This window comes from Saccharomycopsis crataegensis, assembly GCF_037102585.1.
Source record: "Saccharomycopsis crataegensis DNA, jcf7180000000097, whole genome shotgun sequence".
Lineage (NCBI taxonomy): Eukaryota > Fungi > Ascomycota > Saccharomycetes > Ascoideales > Saccharomycopsidaceae > Saccharomycopsis > Saccharomycopsis crataegensis.
This window is the reverse complement of record NW_027043837.1, coordinates 89,024-109,565: the sequence shown is the minus strand read 5'-3', so window position 1 is coordinate 109,565 and position 20,542 is coordinate 89,024. Positions and strand designations below refer to the sequence as shown.

The following is a 20,542-nucleotide window of genomic DNA, read 5'->3' as shown; positions in this document are numbered from 1 at the left end:
ATGGGTCACTGCGTTGGAGAGAGTTCAATGCCGTTTTTGTTAGTGGTGCTAACAGTCGGATCTCTGCAATCAAATGGGATATGGATGGCAATTGTGATAACTTCTTGGAGTTAGCAATAAATGGTATTAGTTGGTTGTGCAATTTGAAACGCTTTGGTCCTAGTTGCACTAAATTAAAGGAGAGGGCAAATTTGATGCTAATTTCGTCATGTGTGGAAATAGTACCAAGGGTATTTGTCTGGCTAAGAGCAGTATTCTCCAACAAACCCTCAGAAATATAAAATCGATCTAAGCGACGATTTTTACCGTTTGAGGCTCGGTTAGTGGAAGGGAGACCTTTGGACAGCAGGAGGTAGAAAGCGTCTTTGAGATTGAAGCATTCAATGAAATCGTTTAGTTTTTTTAGATGTTTCAGAATTTTTTTATTTTTTTTTGATTTTGGAATTTCTAAGATATTGTTGAAATCTCCTCCAACCACTATTTCGATGTGTGAGTTTGGGTATTTGATAGCCAAATGGCCCAACAACTCACCGAGTAGCTGGTGCAACTGGGAATGAATAGTCAATTGGGCTTTTTGTTGTCCAGTTGGGTTGTATAGGTTTATCAATAATAATAGAGTTTTGCCATCATTCCAAGATATTACTAGATCAGTAAGGTATCCGGTTAGATGTGACTCAAGTTTATCGGAAATGAAATTTTTTAGTATTACCGTGCCCATGGAGGGGATATTTCTCAATAGTATAGCCGCTCGGGGGTAAGGGGAATTATTTACATGAAAGGAATGTTGATGGAAGTTTCGGATCAAAGCCTCACAGTCTTTCGGAAGTTCTTGAAAGAAAAGGATGTGCTGTTTGTTGTATTTGGAGAGGTGATGTTGGGAGGTGAAATGATATCTCTGAATATTTTGAGATATTAGATTGAAGGATTTCTTATGGGTAGTCATGATTAATTGGATTCATTTATGCTGATATCTGATATCAGCTCATCATCGTCATTATCATCATCATCATTCGGATTATCCAGGGAGTCAATTTCAATGTGATCACTCTGGTGATCATCTGGTTCATAATCTGAGTCATCATCGTCATTGCTTGAATAGTGTTCATCGAGGAAAGCCAGTAAATTTACCGGTTCTCCATCATGTTTGTCGGCTTTCAGGTTTCCCTTAGTCAGCCGTTCCAGGTCTTGGTTGCTCTGGTGAACAGTTGTATTTTGAGATGTCCTCCGGGTCTTAGAACTCAGGTTATGAGAACTCTTGTTAGGAGTGGAGGAGGGTTCCTTGGCTGGAGTTTTTGGCACGAGAATTGGGGAGGTGTCATGTTGAGAATAGATGGTGTTGGATTTTGTGGTTGAAGGGGATGAGACTGGGGATAATGGTTTTGGGGATGAATGTCTTGGTTGGGTAGGATTGGAACTGGTAAATGATGGGGATGTATTTGTGGATGATTTTTGGGGTTTCTCAGTCTTTTGAGATGGCTGGTTGGTGTTGTTCCCTTCAGCTTCCACGCCGGGTTCCGTAATATCCAATTCCGAAGTATCTCCAGCTAAGACATTGAATGGGTTTTGCCCAACCTGCTTATCTGGAACTTGTCTTTGGGAACGGTCCTTTCTGTTTGGTTGTAGTTTTGAGTCTCTGTTCAAAATGGTTCTCTTCTTTCCAGTAACAACTTTGAAGGAGCTATTTGCTTCATGTGCAACATTTTGATTCAGGGATTCTTTTTGTGGGGTGATCTTGGTTTTCTTAGAATGACGTTTAATTGGGCATTCTGGTCCAATGTGGCCTGGTTTTTTACAGATGATACAGTTCCGCTCAGGACAAGAGAACTTGGTATGCTTCCTGGAACCACAGCTAGTACAGTGGAAACAATGGGTCAAGAGTTTGATTTTCAAAATCTTGGATGAGATAATTGGTAGTTCTGTATCTTTTTCCAAGTTTATCATACCATAGAATCTATTTCTTTGGAAGGGGTCAGATGTTATGCAAGCTTGCAAATCAACAAAATTAAAGGCATCGTATGGGATCTTATGTTGTTGGAAGTGGGACTCCAATATGTCGTTTAAAGCATCTCTGTTACTAGTTTGGACTTCGATTTCAATAAAATGACGTTCAACATATTCGTCAATCACAATTTTGGGTTTATAAGTTGTGGTTTCAGTGCTTATTTGTAAAAACTCATTGATATGATTGATGAATGATATTTTTCTTTTTTTGAATTTGTCGTCTGGCAGAGGGAAATCAGGGAAAAAACTTCCAGGAATGACAATTTCATTTTCATCAGAGTTGATATAAATGACTTCCTGGGAATGTCTTAAATCATACTCCAATTTTGTTCTTTGATGACGTTCAGTTTCCTCGATGTTCCCAGATTCAAGGAGCTGTTGTTGTTGATTAGCTAGGTCCATCAAAGCGAATTTAATGAGAGCCAATTGGATTTCTGCGGAGCTTCCTTGCATCAATGGTTTTGGGATTTTGAAATGCAAATTACCTTGGTTCAATTTGTAAATTTGTCTGAAGAGCTGTAATTTTTCATTGGTGGTAAGACCTGCAAGACGTTTCATTTCCATGTCAATCTTTGTTCTAGATTGTTGGCTAAAGTACTCAACAATGAACAAAGTATTATGATATTCCATCATTCTGTCTGGATCATCTGGACGGATTTTATACAGTGTAGATTGATAAATATGATCATTATTGTTGTAGCATTCAATGAAGTGCTCCAACACTTCCCTGTAGTAGAACTTGAGGTCCTTGATGAGGAAAGGCCAGTAAAACGCGTTAGCGAATTTTCGGAAAAGAGGGTCATTTTCCCTGTCGATTTCTTTCCTCCCATTAAAGGGGTTGACCGTGGTCGTAGAAGAATTTTCCATTTCTTCTGGGGCAAGAGTAGAAGCGACAACGGAGGCGAAGGAACGGGCGGAGGTGGAACTAATAAAGGCGTTTTGGGTTTTTTGGGTTTTTTGTTTTTTTTCAGATTGGTTTTCAGTGGAGTTTTCTACGTTTTTTTCGGAGTTTATGGAGGATTTTTCATTTTTTTTGGTGTTTTTTTGTTCCAAGTTCGCATCCTCAACTTCTCCATGTTGAGGGGCCGTTGCGTGCTTAGGTGATTGATTACCTAATAATGCAGGATCGATTTGATTAGCAATCGAAGAATAAATTTGGGTTGCGGCGGGCAGATTTGGGTTTTCTACCGCGTTTTCCTCATCCCTTGAATCATTTGAAGAATAATCGCTTCCATAATTGGAACTTTCATCGTCAAAAGATTCATCTTCGTCATTTTCCGGTGGTTTTTCGACGCTGTTTTCATGAATTTCAGCGTTCTTGTTGTCACGACCTTGATGGTCGCCTTGAGAAGACATATCGACATTATCAGCCACGGAGGGGGATGAATCTCTAGTAAAGGACTTTGGGGGATCATTTGTAGGATCAGTTGAGTAATTAATACTTTGTTTCTTATAACTATCAGGACTTGACATGTTGGTTTTAAAAAATTTTTTTTTTTTCCAATAATTTCTGGTCACTTGATTCCAGAATCTAGTGTGCCCTTGCACACTGATTGTAACAAACACATCATTGAGCGCGAATGGTGTAGTGGCTAGCATTGCTGCCTTCCAAGCAGCAGAGCCGGGTTCGATTCCCGGTTCGCGCATTTTTACCTAGACTCATCTCTTTAACACACCATGAGTGTTTAAATTTAAAAGCTCCAATTTTTTTGTAAGCACCTATGAGCTGGTTTGTGTGTAGTCATCAAATGTTACATGGAGACTACCAATAAGCCAATCAGAATAATCCTGATACTGAAGAAGATTGATCTTCAGAGATTTAAATAATTATATATTGAAGCATAATATCCTACCACTGGTGGGAGGGGAGCCGCGGTTGAGAGGATCCGATTTTGACCAAACTTGTCTTATCACAAACTCTGATATTATTCAATCCCAAGCTGGAATAAACGACACACAAACCATTCAGCCCCCAATCTAACTTGCAACAACTCATTATTATTACTGCATAATGTCCTGAGATAACTCTAACTATAACTTATCCGTCACTTCCAATGCGGCACCTACGGACGATCATACTTCCGCTCCGGGGAACTCTAGCAAGAATTTACATAATAAGCTTGTGCAAATCATTAGTCATCATATTCAAATGCCCCCGTGTTGAAATGTAGCTTTAAGTAAAGTGCAAGCTCTAATAGTTTGATTTTGTCTACCACTTAACTTAAGGGTACTTTATGTGATTTTGTGTACTATGGCGGAGCAATGTTTTTCCGACAAGAAAAACGTCGGACACCTATGTACAATAATTACTTCTTCTGATAAAAGTGCGCTCTGTTGTCGCAAGTTCGAGATCCTACAATCAAGGGGTCTGTAGGTCATATATACTACGAACCAGATCATTAGATCTCCACTAATAAATATTATAGTCGTTGCTATCAAGATTATATTTGCAGCCATTATTGGTTTAAGGTTGCTAGGTGTCGTGCTGTTTGTCCTTACTACTGTCCTTATATTTAACTTTATTATCTAAAGTGTTTGTCATTATACGTGAGTGCGTTTGTTTCGTCTTTATATATATTAAAGTACTTTGTAGACCTGTAGAATTCTCACACCCCGGTTAAAGACAAAAAAGACGCGAAATCTCACATAACAATTTGCTCTTCCCATGCACAATACTCAAATAAACTACTTAATAATATATTCAATAAACTAAGATTATGTCTCAAGATGCATCTGAAGCTGATGAAATCAGTGATTTCTTCTTGTTAAGATACGTGAACAATAGTTCTAATGAGTCAGAACAGTCATTTATTCTGCCAATAGCTCGACCAGCCCTGTCAAATACACCAAATACTCATGAAGTAGTCCAGAATCTGTTACTAGCTCAAAAAAAAACCTAAGACAAAGAATCGGCCTTCATTGGAAATAAAGCATAAACAGCTTCTTTTTAATTTGGTAGAATGTGGTTATCCTAATCCTAAACTAGCAGAACTCTACGAAAAAAAAAAAAAAAAAGAGCAAGCCTTCTCCAAAGAAGCTCTTAACAAGGTTGAGAACTACAAAGCAAAAAAAGGTTAAGAACTAAAAAGCAAAAAAAGGATCTAACGATTTAAAGATCATTGAGATGAATGGAAAGGAAGTCATGGGATTCAGGGAAGTCGTTACGGAGCACTTCTCTTCAACACCTTCTAAGAGGAAAGGATGTTGAAGTTTTGTAACCCTAGTTACAGTAGTCATTACCAATAACAAATACTATCAAACTATCCTTGTTATTATTCTTATTCTTCTTAACTAACTAAATTATATAAAGGACAAACTCAGACTATGGGGGGCATGGCCCATATTTATATTAATCTCAATGGGTTCTAGAATGTTCCATGGAATTCTAGAAGGTTCCATAAGTTCTAGAAGGTTCCATGAGCTCTAGAAGGTTCCATGAACAATGACTAACCACATAACTTTGGATTGCCAACTCAACAAAGGAGGTCAGGGTGTGTTTTTTTATCCGGTACAATTTAACCTTTGAATATATAGTGAGGGTAAGTATCTGTTATACTGCCGCGCTATCTTATTTACCCTTATGAAAAATAGACAGTTACTGTAGAAATTCTGTTGGTATGTACTGGCTGTACCAGAACTATCCTGGTGTTGAACATCGTTAGATGCTGGAGGCAGAAGGATTGGATGAAGTATTCATTACAAAGTTGGTTATCGGTTTATCTATTTGTTAGTCTACTTCTAGTAGAAAGTTTTTCGGATAAGATCGAGTTATTCTTCCTTTCATGACAAATGAAAGCCCTTTTATATCTAGATTCAGAAGAATATAAACACACTAAACACAAGGGGTCTTCATCGTCTGATCCCACCGAAGGTCCCGAATCTCCAACCACCCAACCCTCTAAACAAATAATGGTGAACCATGTTCTTGATTTTAAGAAAAAACAAACGAGTGATTCACGTCGAAATTCTATCCGGCCTCAAATTCCCCTCCTAACTAACTTAGCTACTGGTATGCAAAAGGAGCGTCACGAAGACAGAGATAATGTTATTGATTTAAATAAAACAGTGGCTGGCCTAGTCACTACCCAAGCAGAAATAAAACAGTGGCTGGCCTAGTCACTACCCAAGCAGAATTAAAGGAAGACGTGGGAAGCTTGAGTTGAGTTGACAATCCAAAGTCATATATTGGGTTTTGTACAGATGGCTCAACGGTTAACACGGGTATCAATGTGTTGAATAGATCCTGGGTTCGAGTCTCGGATAAGACGGTTTATTTACCATGGCTGAGCAATATATAATCTGCATGTGATTATGACTCAGCCTAATAATTAGTCATTGTGCATATGATTAATCATCTAGAATGTTCTAGATGGATGTATGATTACAAATCATATATATTGGTCTTATTATAAATATGGGGCCTCTCCCCATAGTTTGAGTTTATATTTTGTTATTTAAATAGTTAGTTAGTTAAGAAGAATAAGAATAATAACAAGGATAGTTTGATAGTATTTGTTATTGGTAATGACTACTGTAACTAGGGTTACAAAACTTCAACAGGTTATGAGTTCAAATGCTCTTACTTCGTTTGCTGCTGATGAAAAGTTGAAAGGTTCATCAAACTTCTATGATTGGTTCACATTGATCAGTGTCAAGATGAAGATGAAAGGTCTTGGGTTATATGCTTATTTGATCAATGGAGAGACCGGAACTGACGGTCTGGAAGACTCAAACGAAGTTGCTCAATTGGTTGCTACTATGGATGAAATTATCTCTACGGTTGTCTTTAACAGTATCACTGGCGCTGCTTTGACTAAGGCCTCGGAATTCGATGGTACCGGCAGAAACTTGTTTATGTTTCTCAAGGAGGCCTATGGTACTTTGACTGTTACCAATGCTGTGGGTATTATTTGTGATTTAATGGACAACAAATGGTTGAAAACTAAAGAAGGAAAAGTGGAACACTTTATTGATGCTTTTAATCATTTCAAGAACACTGTTGGTAAATTGGACGGAAGCACTGTGCTTTGTGCATTGTTCTTGGGTTTGGGCCAGAAGGCTGGTTTCGGTAATAGCCTCTCTAGAGAAGTCATGACAGCCTACGAGTCCAGAAATGGCAGAACTATTGGTAATGTTGACCTCGGTCTTGTTCAGGATTTAACAAGAGAGATCATTGGAGATAAAAGTATTGCGTCTACTAGTATTGAGAGTCCGGAACCGGTTTTCGCCACCAAGAAGCAATACAAGTGCTTCAATTGTGGGAAGCCTGGACATTTCAGAAGAGATTGCAAGGCTCCTAAGAGAGAGAAATTAATTGGCGATGGTAGGAATCCGTCACCATCGTGGTATGCATTTATGGGAATGCATGGTAACAACTCCAGGGTGTATTTTGATTCAGGTGCCTCGCAACATATCTTAAACAATAAGAGCTTGTTCAAGACGATCAGACCGTTTGGAGGAGAGATCTCCGGGATTGATGGCGGTGGTGTTGCTGTTGCAGGTATTGGGTCTGCGGAGTTCAAATTACGTGATAATACCAATATTGAAATCAAAGATGCTTATTATGTTCCAGACTCAAAAGCCAACTTGATTTCAGTTTCCAAGGCTACTCTGAATGGTGCGAAATTATTGTTTGAAGGAAACAAAGTGAAAATGTATCCGGAAATGAAGGTTATTGGTACCAAGGATCCTCTGATGAATGGGCTTTACAGATTATCTACTGATGCTAATGGTGTTGCTTTTAACAGTATTGATAAGGGTGGTCTCTGGCACCAAAGACTCGGACACCCAAGTGCTAATATTTTACAGAAAGCTAACAAAATGTTTAAGCTTGTTAAAGGGAAAATCTTGGGTGACAATGCTGTTATTCGATGCGACTGTTGCCTTGCTGCTAAAGGAACAGTCCAAAAACCAAAGTTGGGTCATGGTTCTAAACCTAAGAGACCATTGGAATTGTTGCATATGGATGTTTGTGGTCCTTTTAGCTATGGCTCGATTGATTCGAGTGCCTACTTTCTTACGATAGTAGATGGATATGCCAAGTATGTGGAAACTCGATGCTTAACTCAAAAGTCCGAGTGCACGGCTCAGATTATTGACTTCATAAACTACTCTGAGACAATGTTCAAGTCACAAGGAAAAGACTTTAGAGTTGGAACCATAAGAACTGATAATGGTGGAGAATTCATTACAGGCCAATTGCACGCGTTCTTGCGACGAAAAGGAATTGCTCATGAGTTGACGGTGCCACACCATAGTTATCAGAATGGTGTTGCTGAAAGAATGAATCGGACCATTCAAGATAAAACAAGATCTTTGATGATTGGGGCATCCATGCCTGCGCAATTTTGGCCAGAGGCAGTTCGTACTGCTGCTTATTTGACCAACAGAACACCATCCCGAGTGATTGGTTTTCAGACTCCGTATCGTCGTTGGTTTGGTTATAATCCAGGACTTGATCATCTTCGTTGTTTTGGTTGTATTGGATATGTTGTTGTTCCCCATAAATTGAGATATGGGAAACTTGGTGCTACTTCGAAAATGTGTGTTATGCTTGGGTATGATAGAAATCGGTGTGCTTATAGGATGTTTGATCCCGAAGCAAATAGAGTTGTTACGGCTGCCCAAGTGAACTTCGATGAGTCAAGATATTATTTTCAAGATGGAAAGAAGTCCTCCACTGCTGCACCAGAAGAAAGGATTGGAATTTCTGGCGGAGGAGGGGGAGGTATCATTGGTGGAATATCTGCTGCTCCAATTATTATGAATGATGATTTGGTTGATGTTGATGTTGGTAGTAGAAATGGCTCTGCATACCATGATGATGAAACTACGTCCCAAATCTCAGTTGATGATGCAAGCATGGTATCTGAAAGTGATGCACCTGATAAAGACATTGAAATGTCCATTGTGGAAACCAAGGAGTATGGGGACGGAGAATTGATTCCCTCAAAAGTTTATGATGATGCTTTTCAGTTGGTTACTGCTACGAAAAGAAAAAGATCATCAGGTTCTAGAGTCAAGGAAAGCAGGGGTATAATTAAGAGAAACCCATTTGGTATTTTGGCTGAAATAGAAGAACAGCTGACACATTCAGCTCAGATTCAGAGAGGGAAAGTGTTACTGAGAAACCACAAAGAAAGAAGTTCAGGAATACAAGAAATTCAGAAGAGTTGACTTCGTTTGTTCCAAATGGCAGTAGCAATGATGACTTGGTGGTTTCGAAAATTGAGCCTCATATTGAAGAGCCAAGTGATTGTGATGAAGAATCAGAACTGAATGATGATACCAAAAGCAAGTTGTTAGAATACAAACCTGTGAATTACGTTGCTACATGCTTCATGGCTGGTGAAGCTGACGCTATATCTGGAGGAACTGATGTTCCTGGAAACTACAAGGAAGCTATGAAGAGCGATGAAAGAGTGGAATGGAAGCGCGCTTGTGACGAAGAAATAGCTGCTCACAAGGAGAACTCCACTTATGAATTGGTCAAGTTGCCGAAAGGAAGAAAGCCAATTACATGTCGTTGGGTCTTTGCAAAGAAAGATAACGGAGTCTTCAAGGGAAGACTTGTTGCTCGAGGATTCACACAGGTGAAGGGTATTGATTACAATGAGACCTTTTCACCTGTGGTGCGTTATGAATCTATCAGGTTGATGTTGAGTATCGCTGCCAAGAATGGAATGGCAGTTCATCAGATGGATGTTAAGACTGCTTTTCTCAATGGGTTTCTTCAAGAAGAATTATACATGACACAGCCGGAAGGGTATGTGGTTAAGGGAAAAGAAACAATGGTCTTGAGGTTGAAGAAAAGCTTGTATGGATTAAAACAAGCCCCGTTAGTGTGGAATGAAAGAATCCACAGTGTTTTGTCGTCGCTTGGTTTTGTCAGAAACGGTGCTGAATATTGTCTATATTCAAGGAAATCCGAAAAGTCTTTTGTGATGGTTGCCCTCTATGTTGACGACTTATTGATAGCTGGTACCTCAGATTTTGCTATTGGAAAAGTCAAATCTGAATTGATGAATGTTTTCAAGATGAAAGACTTGGGAGTTGTCAAGAAATTTTTAGGCATGAATATTTCTCAAGATGATGGTGGTATCAACATGAGTTTGAAGGACTACATTGGTTCCATGTTGAAGGAATTTGGAATGGAGAATTGCAACCACGATAAGACGCCTACAATTTCTGGCCAAGAACTTACGTTGGTGGATGCCAATGCTGAAACATGTGATGCTACAGACTATAGATCTTTAGTTGGAAAATTGTTGTTTGCTGCCAATACTGTTAGGAGCGATATTAGTTATATCGTCGGTGTTTTATCAAGATATCTCAAGGAGCCAAAGGAGGTCCATTACAAGGCAGCTAAAAGAGTGTTGAGATATTTGAAAGGTACGAAAGAATTAGGTATAAGATATGAGGCTGGAGATAAAGGAGATGGTGAACTAGTTGGATATTGTGATGCTGACTGGGCTGGAGATAAGTCAGACAGAAAGTCTACTACTGGGTTTGTGTTCAAATATGCCAATGGTGCAATCACATGGAGATCTAAGAAACAAGCAACGGTTGCTCTTTCTACAGCTGAAGCAGAATATATGTCTCTCAGCGAAGGTGTGAAAGAGGCATTGTGGTTGAAACAGGTCTTTGAACAGTTTGGCCTTAACACTGGTGCAGTGAAGATTTATGATGATAACCAGGGGTGTATTGAAATGGCCAAACATCCAGCTTTCCATCACCGTACCAAACATATTGATATCAGGACTCATTTCATCAGGGATCACATTGGATCTGGGACAATTGATTTGCAATACCTTAATACTGGAATCATGGTTGCTGACATGTTCACTAAAGGTCTTGCTGCTCCTCAATTCATAGAGCTAAGAAAGCTTTGTGGTATGGTGACTTTGAATTGAGAGAGGGTGTTGAGTTGACAATCCAAAGTCATATATTGGGTTTTGTACAGATGGCTCAACGGTTAACACGGGTATCAATGTGTTGAATAGATCCTGGGTTCGAGTCTCGGATAAGACGGTTTATTTACCATGGCTGAGCAATATATAATCTGCATGTGATTATGACTCAGCCTAATAATTAGTCATTGTGCATATGATTAATCATCTAGAATGTTCTAGATGGATGTATGATTACAAATCATATATATTGGTCTTATTATAAATATGGGGCCTCTCCCCATAGTTTGAGTTTATATTTTGTTATTTAAATAGTTAGTTAGTTAAGAAGAATAAGAATAATAACAAGGATAGTTTGATAGTATTTGTTATTGGTAATGACTACTGTAACTAGGGTTACAAAACTTCAACAAGGTGTCCGACGTTTTTCTTGTCGGAAAAACATTGCTCCGCCATAGTACACAAAATCACATAAAGTACCCTTAAGTTAAGTGGTAGACAAAATCAAACTATTAGAGCTTGCACTGTACTTAGAGCTACATTTCAACAATCTCGGAAAAGTGTCACCAGAGCGCACTTTCACCAGAAGCGGTAATTCCTGTGCATAAGTGTGCGACATTTTCCACTACGGAAAAAAGATGTTGAGACATAGTACAAGGAATCGCATCTAGTACCCTTAAGTTAAGTGATAGAAAAAACCAAGCTATTGGAGCTTGCACGGTAATTAGAGCTACATTTAAATATTTTAAATGCTATTGGCAAAAATGCTCATATTACATAAATGATGGTAATTTGCTAGGATTCACCATACCACTCGTGTCGTTGGTTACCCTCTTCTGCGTCGGCTTAGGTCTATTTAAATCCGACCATGCAAAATTTTCCATGTTTATAGTTTTCACTAGTAAAACATCTAGATTTACATATCTACGATCCTAACAAAAATTGATGTAACTGTGCTGGAGGTTGCGCTGAATAAGTGTAGAAACGAATAGTGCTTTTATTTTTTATCCTTACTTCAAGTTTATTCGTTCAAGTGTTCTTACAGGAAGCAAAGCACCCCTGTTGGTCAAGCACCCCTGTTGGTCTCAAAAGGACTCGCTTCCGGGTCGGAAACCTGCGAAAATCTCAGCGACAGAGACCTACAGAACCAAAAAAAATGTTTTGGACGAGTTGGGAATTGAACCCAAGACCTCTCCCATGCTAAGGGAGCGCGCTACCAACTGCGCCACACGCCCAAACAAAGAGTATGCCCTCACTCAGATTTGAACTGAGGATCGCTACATTACTAGTGTAGCGCCTTACCAACTTGGCCATAAGGGCTTAATTGAGTTTGTGTTATATTATCGGATCATGGTTGAGTTGAGTCCTGGTTACCAATCGGAGTAACTGGCAATATGGGTTTAAAGATTGGAGAAAGAGTTGTTGAAAGATTTTTGCCTTGCGGTAGCTCAATTGGCTTTTGATAGCATTTTTTTTTTTCCTTCAAAGTTCGATTTATTAATAAATATATAATTATATATATCTATGTAAAATCTTATAAGCTAATGCTCATTATATATGTTAGGGAAAACCATATCATATGGTGAAAAACCCTTTAGTGATAATTATTAGTATTTAAATAAAATGTTTTTTTTTGTTATTGTTTTTGTTAATTTTTTTTTCTTTTTTGTTTTGATCGACTATTCAGCTCCCAGTAGTAATGATATAAATCAAGTTGTTAATTGATGTGTTCCAATCAATTTGGTTATGATATCTTAGGCGTGAGAGTTTGCGTTGATAGCATAGATAGCGGTCGATCTTTTTGATTGTTGATTCTGAATGATTGGGAGCGATTAAGTTATTCCATGCTAATGGAATTGGGATTTTCAATCTTGACCATAACTCGGTTGATAATGGGCATTGAATTAGGAAATGGGTCATTTTGATCTTGACTTGGAGTTCTGGTGATTCATGTTGTTGGTCTTGAGAGACGGTTTCGAGCCCGCAATAGTGACATTTTCTATGTTGGTAAAAAATTGTTCAGCACCTAAGTGGAATATGTGTATGTTTTCAAAGTAACCAGGGCTATTATGTTGGTATTTGTGGAGTCTCTTCCAGAAAGAGTTTTGTTTCGTTTGGGTGACTTCTTGGATATTGGTTAAAGTGGTGGATAATTTATGTTTATCAATTCTGGCTCTTTTTTTCTTGCTTCCCTGTTTGTGTTCAAACTCCATGACCAGTTTTGGGATCTCCATTTGATAGATAGTTGGTATACCGTCTTGAATGGACTTGGCAAGGTCTGAGTGTTTGATATTCATTGGGCTCAATGTTTGTTGTTGAGATATTGGTTTGGACAATAATTTATACCAAGCCACAAAAGCACATTTTTCCGCTGTGGTGAACATTGGAAGATTTATAACCTGGTTGAGTATGGACCTGCTGTCTCTCTTATTCTTGATATTGATCTGGTCACCCAATATTAACCGCCACCAGTATTGGGTTTTTATATATCCTTGTATCGACTGCTCTTCCTCGGATAGATTTTGTTTGATGATCATGTTTATTGCTAGTTGGAGCTTGAATCGGAGTAACTGGCAATATGGGTTTAAAGATTTGAGAAAGAGTTGTTGAAAGATTTTTGCCTTGCGGTAGTTCAATTGGCTTTTGATATCCACCATGCCATATCCTCCTTTCAATGGGCTTGTTTTTAAAGTGTCCATGGAGATTTTCAGTTTTTTGTTCACCTGGTTTTTGATGGATTGTTCTAGCAAATCTATTTGGTCTGGAAGCATAGGTGCATGAATCTCGTGGTAATATAGCTTAGACAAGATATATGTGTTATATCCGACTATTTGACTTGATATTGGTAGTGAACTCATGTTGGTCATGTAATATTTGGTGCTGATGTCTTTTTGGAGAGTATTAGGCCAGGTTTGACTCGAGTTCCCAATTTTAACGCCTAGATATTGGATTTCATAATTATTGTCAGCAATATCTATTTGGAAGTCGGACTGGAATGGTATTTGATCGCATGGAACAATTAATCTGGATTTGCTTTTGTTTAATTTAGAACCACTGACTTGTTCGAACGCCTGAATTATCTTCATAGTGTTTTTGAAGTCATTATGATCTCTCAAGAATAAGGTAACATCATCTGCATAGGCAAGGTATTTGACTCTGGGGATGATGTTTGGTTGGATCTTATGGTTGTAACTGAATCCTTTATTTAATCTTTGGATGGCTCTTAGAAAAGGTTCAAGGGCTAACGCGAAAATTGTTGGTGAAAGTGGGTTGCCCTGAAGGGTTCCGTTTCTTAATGGGAAAGAAGGGCCTGTAATGTTATTTAGGCAAATGGTTCCGAGGGCTTTGGTAAGGATAGCGTGAATAGTTTCCGTCATTTTTCCAAAATTGAGTTTTCGAAGTAATATTTTAAGGTATAGATGGGAAATCTGGTCAAAAGCCTTTTCAAAGTCAGCAAGCATGATTCGGTGGTTAGTAGAATGATTGACATGTGGCTTGTCTTGTGGGGATATTAAACTGGAAAGCAAGTCACCGAAAATTGTTATATTAGAGAAGGAGGATCTTTCAGGTATGAAACCAACTTGATTTGGGCCGATAATTTTTTGCAAGAACGGGAGCAAACGGGCGTTGATGATGCTGGAAAAGAGTTTCAAATTTGTGTTGATTAATGCTATGGGCCTGTAATTCTCCACTTTTTGAACATCTTTGTTTGGTTTTGGTATGAGAGTGAATTTTATGGTTCGATAGTTGAATGGAATTTCCCCTGAAGAAAGAATTTGGTTAAATTCTTTTAGAAGTATGTGTTTTATCTGAGGAAAGAGAGACTTATAAACGCCGTATGGTATACCATCTACCCCGGGGGCGGATTGAGTATTGGATTCAGTAACTGCATATTCCAATTCTGTCATGGTGATTGGTTTGTTCAAGTTGTTGGATTCAGTGTTGGTTAGTGGTATCTGATCTCCCAAGGAGGCGTTGATGAACCTTTCTATATTTTCCGAGCTCTTTGAACCACGAGATCCATCGTAGAGTTTTTGATAGTAATTGGTTACTTCTAGAAGCATGTCTTGCTGTGATGTCAATAAAGCGCCATCTGAAGCTTTGAGGGCTTTGATTGGGCGCGGTCTGGAGTGTTGGTGGAACCTAGTTCTTATGTGGTCATAATAATTTGGTTCATCAGTATTTTCTGTTATTTTCTTGTGTACCATCGTCAAAAAATTCAGCTTCAAGCGAATCTCGGAAATGAGGTCTGAAGTAGAGTTCACAGTGGGTGGAAACTTGATCTTCAGAAGCCATTGAATAATATGATTTTTAATAATATTATGTTGGGGGATGTAAGTCATTGCATGAGGTTGAGTGTTGATTTCAAGAATAATAGAATCGTGAGTTGAAGAAGACTTTAGATAGTTTTGTTGGGACATTTGAATATGAAATCTGTTTTTGTCGGAGATCATGGACTGACTGATATAAAAACGATCTATTCTGCGACTACTTTCTTTCGTGGTGGATTGGTTAGTCCAATTCTTTTTAATCTGGTGCAATTTTGGATGTTCATAGATATCTGCTAGCTTGAAAGTTTTGATTAGCTTTTTAAGCGACTCGGACGATCTTTGTTCGCGAGAACGGAAGTTAGCAGAGTCTCTTGAATTGACAAAATTATTAAAGTCACCTCCGAGAATAATGTTGATGGTCTTATTGTTGCTTCTCGCTCTGAGAGCGGTAAGCTGGGTTTGGAGGGTGATGGAGAGTTGATTTTGAAGGAGGATTTGTTTTTGGTAATCAGCAGATGGGTTGTAGATATTGATTAGCCAAAGCCAGTTATTGGCATCTTGTTCAATAATGGCATCTGTGATATAAACCTGGAGCTGGCTCAGTACTGCAATTGTTAGCAATGAATGATCAACGACCTTTATGTGGTCCTCAATTATAATAGCTGTGCGGGATGATGGAGTATTTTTATAAATTTTTTTGTTTTGGTGTTGGAAGAGGAAGTCCTCGCCAAGATTAAGTTCTTGAAACATTGAAATGTTATATTGGTTTGATAGATGGAGAATTTTGGAGTCATCCAATCTCAATCTTTGGATGTTTTGACTAATGATCGATAGTTTACTCATTTTGTGTATGAGAGGCGTTTTTTGTGACATTTGAGCCATCTGATTGAGGTGAATTTATTTCGTTGTTGTTATCCTCCAGGGGGGAAGATTGTTCTTTTGACAGAAGCTTCATTGGCCGGGGAGTAAATGATTCCAGTGGCGTGGGCATTTTGTCTAAGTTTTCCAGGATAGTTGGATGTTTTGAGAAGGGGGAAGCTGAATGAGGTGAGGTAGAATGAGGTGAGGTAGTAATAGGGGTAGGAACAGAGGTAGGGACAGAAGCAGGGACAGAAGCAGGGGCAGAAGCAGGGATAGAAGAAGTGGCCAGAGCCGAGGAAGTGACAGTATCACGGGCAGGGGTAGGTGAAGGAGGAATGTTGGCAGCAGAAGAAGTAGTATGATGTTGTGAGTTTACTTCTTGATGTCTGCGAGAAACGCGGACCTGAGGGTGGGATGAAGGTGAGGCTAGGATCTTTTTGGAGACCTTGCTAATATGGGCCAGCTTGATGGCGCTAATGGCCGCGAACTTGGCGTGCTTCTTAGATTTACCTTTCTTGGACAATAATTCTATTGGTTTGGTTTGATGTCTGAGAGTAGCAGTGTGTTGGGTTGTAGAGGTTTCGAGTTCATCCATGGATTGGTCTGCATCAGTAGAGAGGCCTTCCTCTAAAGCATCTTCCTCATTGGATGGGTAGTTCTTTTCCAAAGTATCGTCCTCATCAATAATTGAATCATCAACATTTTCTTCTTCATTTGCCAATAAGTCGAAAGGGTTTGAATGTGGTTTAGAATATTCTGGAGTAGCCGGTTTATTCAGTTTTATTTTTCTTTTTTCGACAGTCTGAAAACCATAGTTTAATTTGTGGTTTGGTTTGACTGCTTTTCCAGAATTTTGTTTCGGAGAGTGTTTTTCTGGAACTTCCGGATTCACAATAGGTGCTCTTTGTTGCTTTTTGAAATAACAATCTTTTGCCCTATGGGATAATTTCTTGCAAATGGCACAAGATGAAGTCTTGCAGTCAAAACGAGTGTGTTCACGGGAGCCACATGCAGTGCAGTGGACGCATTTCGTGATGACTCTGGAGCGGAAATTTTTGTCATTGAAGAGTGGAAGGGATTTTCCTGAGTCAATTTCAATATAACCATAAGTGACAATACTGGCAGCTTTGCTAGCTTCTTCCGTAAAGTGAACGGTGTTGATTGGAAAGAAGGATGATGGATCAATTCCGGATTCATTGAAGACATGGTCAAGAAGTTTTTCCCGGTTAAATTCAGTAAACTCGGAATTCATTTCAATCTCAATTAAATGGGATTCCTTATTCATTGTGTTTAACAAAGACCCTGGCGTGTAGGTATAATTTCCAACTGTAACTTTAAGGTGGATGTTAAGATATTCAATTAAAAGATTTCTGTCCTTCTTGAAGATATCAGAGCCTGTATCCTGAGGGTTTGGGATGAAGTTTGAGTTAAGGCAGATCTTCTTATTAAAAATAACCAAGTGGTTGAGGGCCCCTTTTAAGTTTTCCCTGATTATGATCAAATCCTTATCTGGTTCGTTGGATGACTGTGTAATAGTATCAAGTTCTTTGGATAACTTAGTGAGTCCGTTTTTGATGGATTCCAAGTGTTTTTCAAGAGGAAACTCTGTAAAGATATCTTTTGGGATCTTAAAGTAGATTAAGATATCCTTAAGATGCTGTTGGCTCATGATAAATTCCAAGTAGTTCTCCAAGCTGATTCTAGAGTTTCTCAATCTGTTGAATTCGTTTGTCATATTAAAACTGGTGTAGTTTTGGAAGAAATCTTCAATTTCCATGATCTTGACGAGTTCCTCGCGTTTTTCTTTGGATTTAATAATAGCAGGATTGGAGGTGGAGAACAATTTTCCTGATTTGCGTTTCTCGCTTATGGCATATTCCAATACGTCGCGGTGCTTAAAGTCAAGGATTTTGATGTGACTTGCCCATTTGAAAGTTCTTTCAAATTTCATCAACACGTTTTGGAAGGATGGATCATTGGTGTTTGTAGTGGCTCGAGGTGTGCGCTTGTCTCCAGCGGTGGCTTGAGCATAGGTTTGGATTGGTCTTGTCACATTGACAGCTGGAGCCACCGGATTGGAGGCCGTAGTTGGAGAGGCGACAGTAGAAGATGAGACAGAGGGAACAGGAACAGAAGGAACAGAAACAGAAGGAACAGAAACAGAATTTTTTTTTGGGTTTTGAGAATTTTCGATTTTTTTTTGGTTTTCGGAGTTTTCATTAATAAAATCAGTAGAAATAACGGCTTGGGTTGGAATAACAGGATTATGCATGTCAATGTCAGTGTCACATGCTGCATGAGAATTGCGATCGCAATCAACTGAAGAAACATTAATTGCTGGAGAGGTAGTTAGGGTAGAAATGGCGTTGGAATCCATGTTTTGGTCCGCTTCAGGATCTTCTGAAGCAGTTAAAAAGGTTTCAACAGTACTATTAATAGTATTGTCGGCTGCATCAGTAATTTCTTCATCGGAATCTTGATCTTTAGCTTGTTTGTTTATGTTTGCTATCGGGATCGGGGTTTCAGATGTTGCGCCAACATCCAATGAAGAGCCCAAAGAAACCGGGGTTTCAATGATTGGGGGATCATTAGTAGGGTCGGTGGAGTAGTTTGGAGTAGCTTTATTACTATTTCTAGTGGTTCTCATGATAAAATCTGTTTGATGGTAACCAGGACTTAAACATGAGGGGATCACTTTTCGGATTTTGTTGAGTTGACAATCCAAAGTCATATATTGGGTTTTGTACAGATGGCTCAACGGTTAACACGGGTATCAATGTGTTGAATAGATCCTGGGTTCGAGTCTCGGATAAGACGGTTTATTTACCATGGCTGAGCAATATATAATCTGCATGTGATTATGACTCAGCCTAATAATTAGTCATTGTGCATATGATTGATCATCTAGAATGTTCTAGATGGATGTATGATTACAAATCATATATATTGGTCTTATTATAAATATGGGGCCTCTCCCCATAGTTTGAGTTTATATTTTGTTATTTAAATAGTTAGTTAGTTAAGAAGAATAAGAATAATAACAAGGATAGTTTGATAGTATTTGTTATTGGTAATGACTACTGTAACTAGGGTTACAAAACTTCAACAGATTTGACACACAAAAAGTGGAAAATGTTGAAGAGAAATATCAAGAATTTGTCAAAATCTACACCATTGAAAAGTTTTTCAAATTTTACACAAATTCCCATTTAATTAATGAATTCTCAAGATTGAAACAATCTAATATTGCAGAGGAGGATTACATTAAATTTATTATGAGCCATCAAGATAAACAAAAAATCATGATGTCATTTATTATCCCACCTGAGGTCTACCGGAAGTATGAGCTTGATGATCATTTGAGTACAATAAAGGATGCCTTCCAAAAATTAATCGATGTTAAATTAACCAACATTGAAACTGATTTGAATGATAATGATGATATCAACTTCATCAAGAAAGCTTTAATTGAAGCTCAAAACTACTTGTTTATTTCAAATGAAACTATTTGTCTCAAATCCTCACTTATCCCAATATTGAAAGGTCAATTACAAACTAAGAATGAAAAGTTACGTAATGCATTTATTGATTTTGTCACTAGCCATTTAAGTGTTGACATTGAACAATCCACTTACAAGCCACGCATCAATATCAATAAGAATGATAAAGAAATCCAATTGATTGAGATAACAGCCTTGGAAACAACCCCTGACTATTTTGTCGATGCTACCATCAAGCAAGCGCTTGACCTAGCCCAAATTGAACCAACATCATTCTCAGTGATTAAAAGTGACATGACTAAAAGACCTAACGAGGAGCTTAAAAATCGTTACATTTATGGTTACTTGGAAATGGAACCAGGAAAACAAATCCCGGTTATTCACCAAGACAACATTGTTTCTAAAGTTATTACTAAATGCTTACACTGTATCAATTGTGGTTCAAGAGAACACACCAGATACAATTGCAAGCAAGCATCTTGCGCGATTTGCAAAAAGCCTAGCCATGTAGCTAAAGACTGTTACTTTAAGCGGCCAAAGAAAAATGTTACAGATGATCGTCATGAGAACCCCAAACAGAAGCAAAATCAACCACCAGTGATTGAAGTTCCTTCTACCGAGTTCACCATGGTTCATGGTTCATCTAGATCCAGACAATCAAAACCACCACAAAATGAACTGAGCAATTTATGGAAGAATCCATTCCACCAATTGGGATTAATATCCAAAGAAAGAGATGATGATTATGAAAATATCCAAACTACCACACCAGCTATCAACAGAAAGCATCAAATCACCCCTCCTCCGGTTAATCAAGTTAGAAAGGCCTCCAAAAAGAAGGCATCCGTCAAACCAAAGAAAATCCTTCAAAGGGAGAAACCAGCTGAAACCAAGCAAGAGTCAGCCAAACCAGGAATTAAGTTGAATGTGTTTAGATCCCATCCAATTACCCCAAAATCTAATCAAACCTTGTCCAACCCAACTTCTACCCCAGCTTCTA

At 38.5% G+C, this 20,542-nt stretch overlaps 2 protein-coding genes across 2 annotated transcripts; one reads left to right on the top strand and one right to left on the bottom strand. All coding sequences in view use genetic code 12, as the record gives it.

The window, feature by feature from the left end:
* Positions 1-4,718: 4,718 nt before the first annotated feature.
* Positions 4,719-4,901, top strand: DASC09_054840 (uncharacterized protein; the record flags this gene model as incomplete). Its single annotated transcript, XM_064999069.1, has 1 exon — positions 4,719-4,901. The coding sequence occupies one exon, from the start codon at positions 4,719-4,721 to the stop codon at positions 4,899-4,901; it is 183 nt and encodes a 60-aa protein (XP_064855141.1).
* Positions 4,902-16,491: 11,590 nt separating this feature from the next.
* Positions 16,492-18,689, bottom strand: DASC09_054830 (uncharacterized protein; the record flags this gene model as incomplete). The annotated part of the gene is made up of 2 exons (XM_064999068.1): positions 16,492-16,505; positions 16,553-18,689. 2 exons carry the CDS (start codon positions 18,687-18,689, stop codon positions 16,492-16,494), a joined length of 2,151 nt encoding a protein of 716 aa, XP_064855140.1.
* Positions 18,690-20,542: the final 1,853 nt, after the last annotated feature.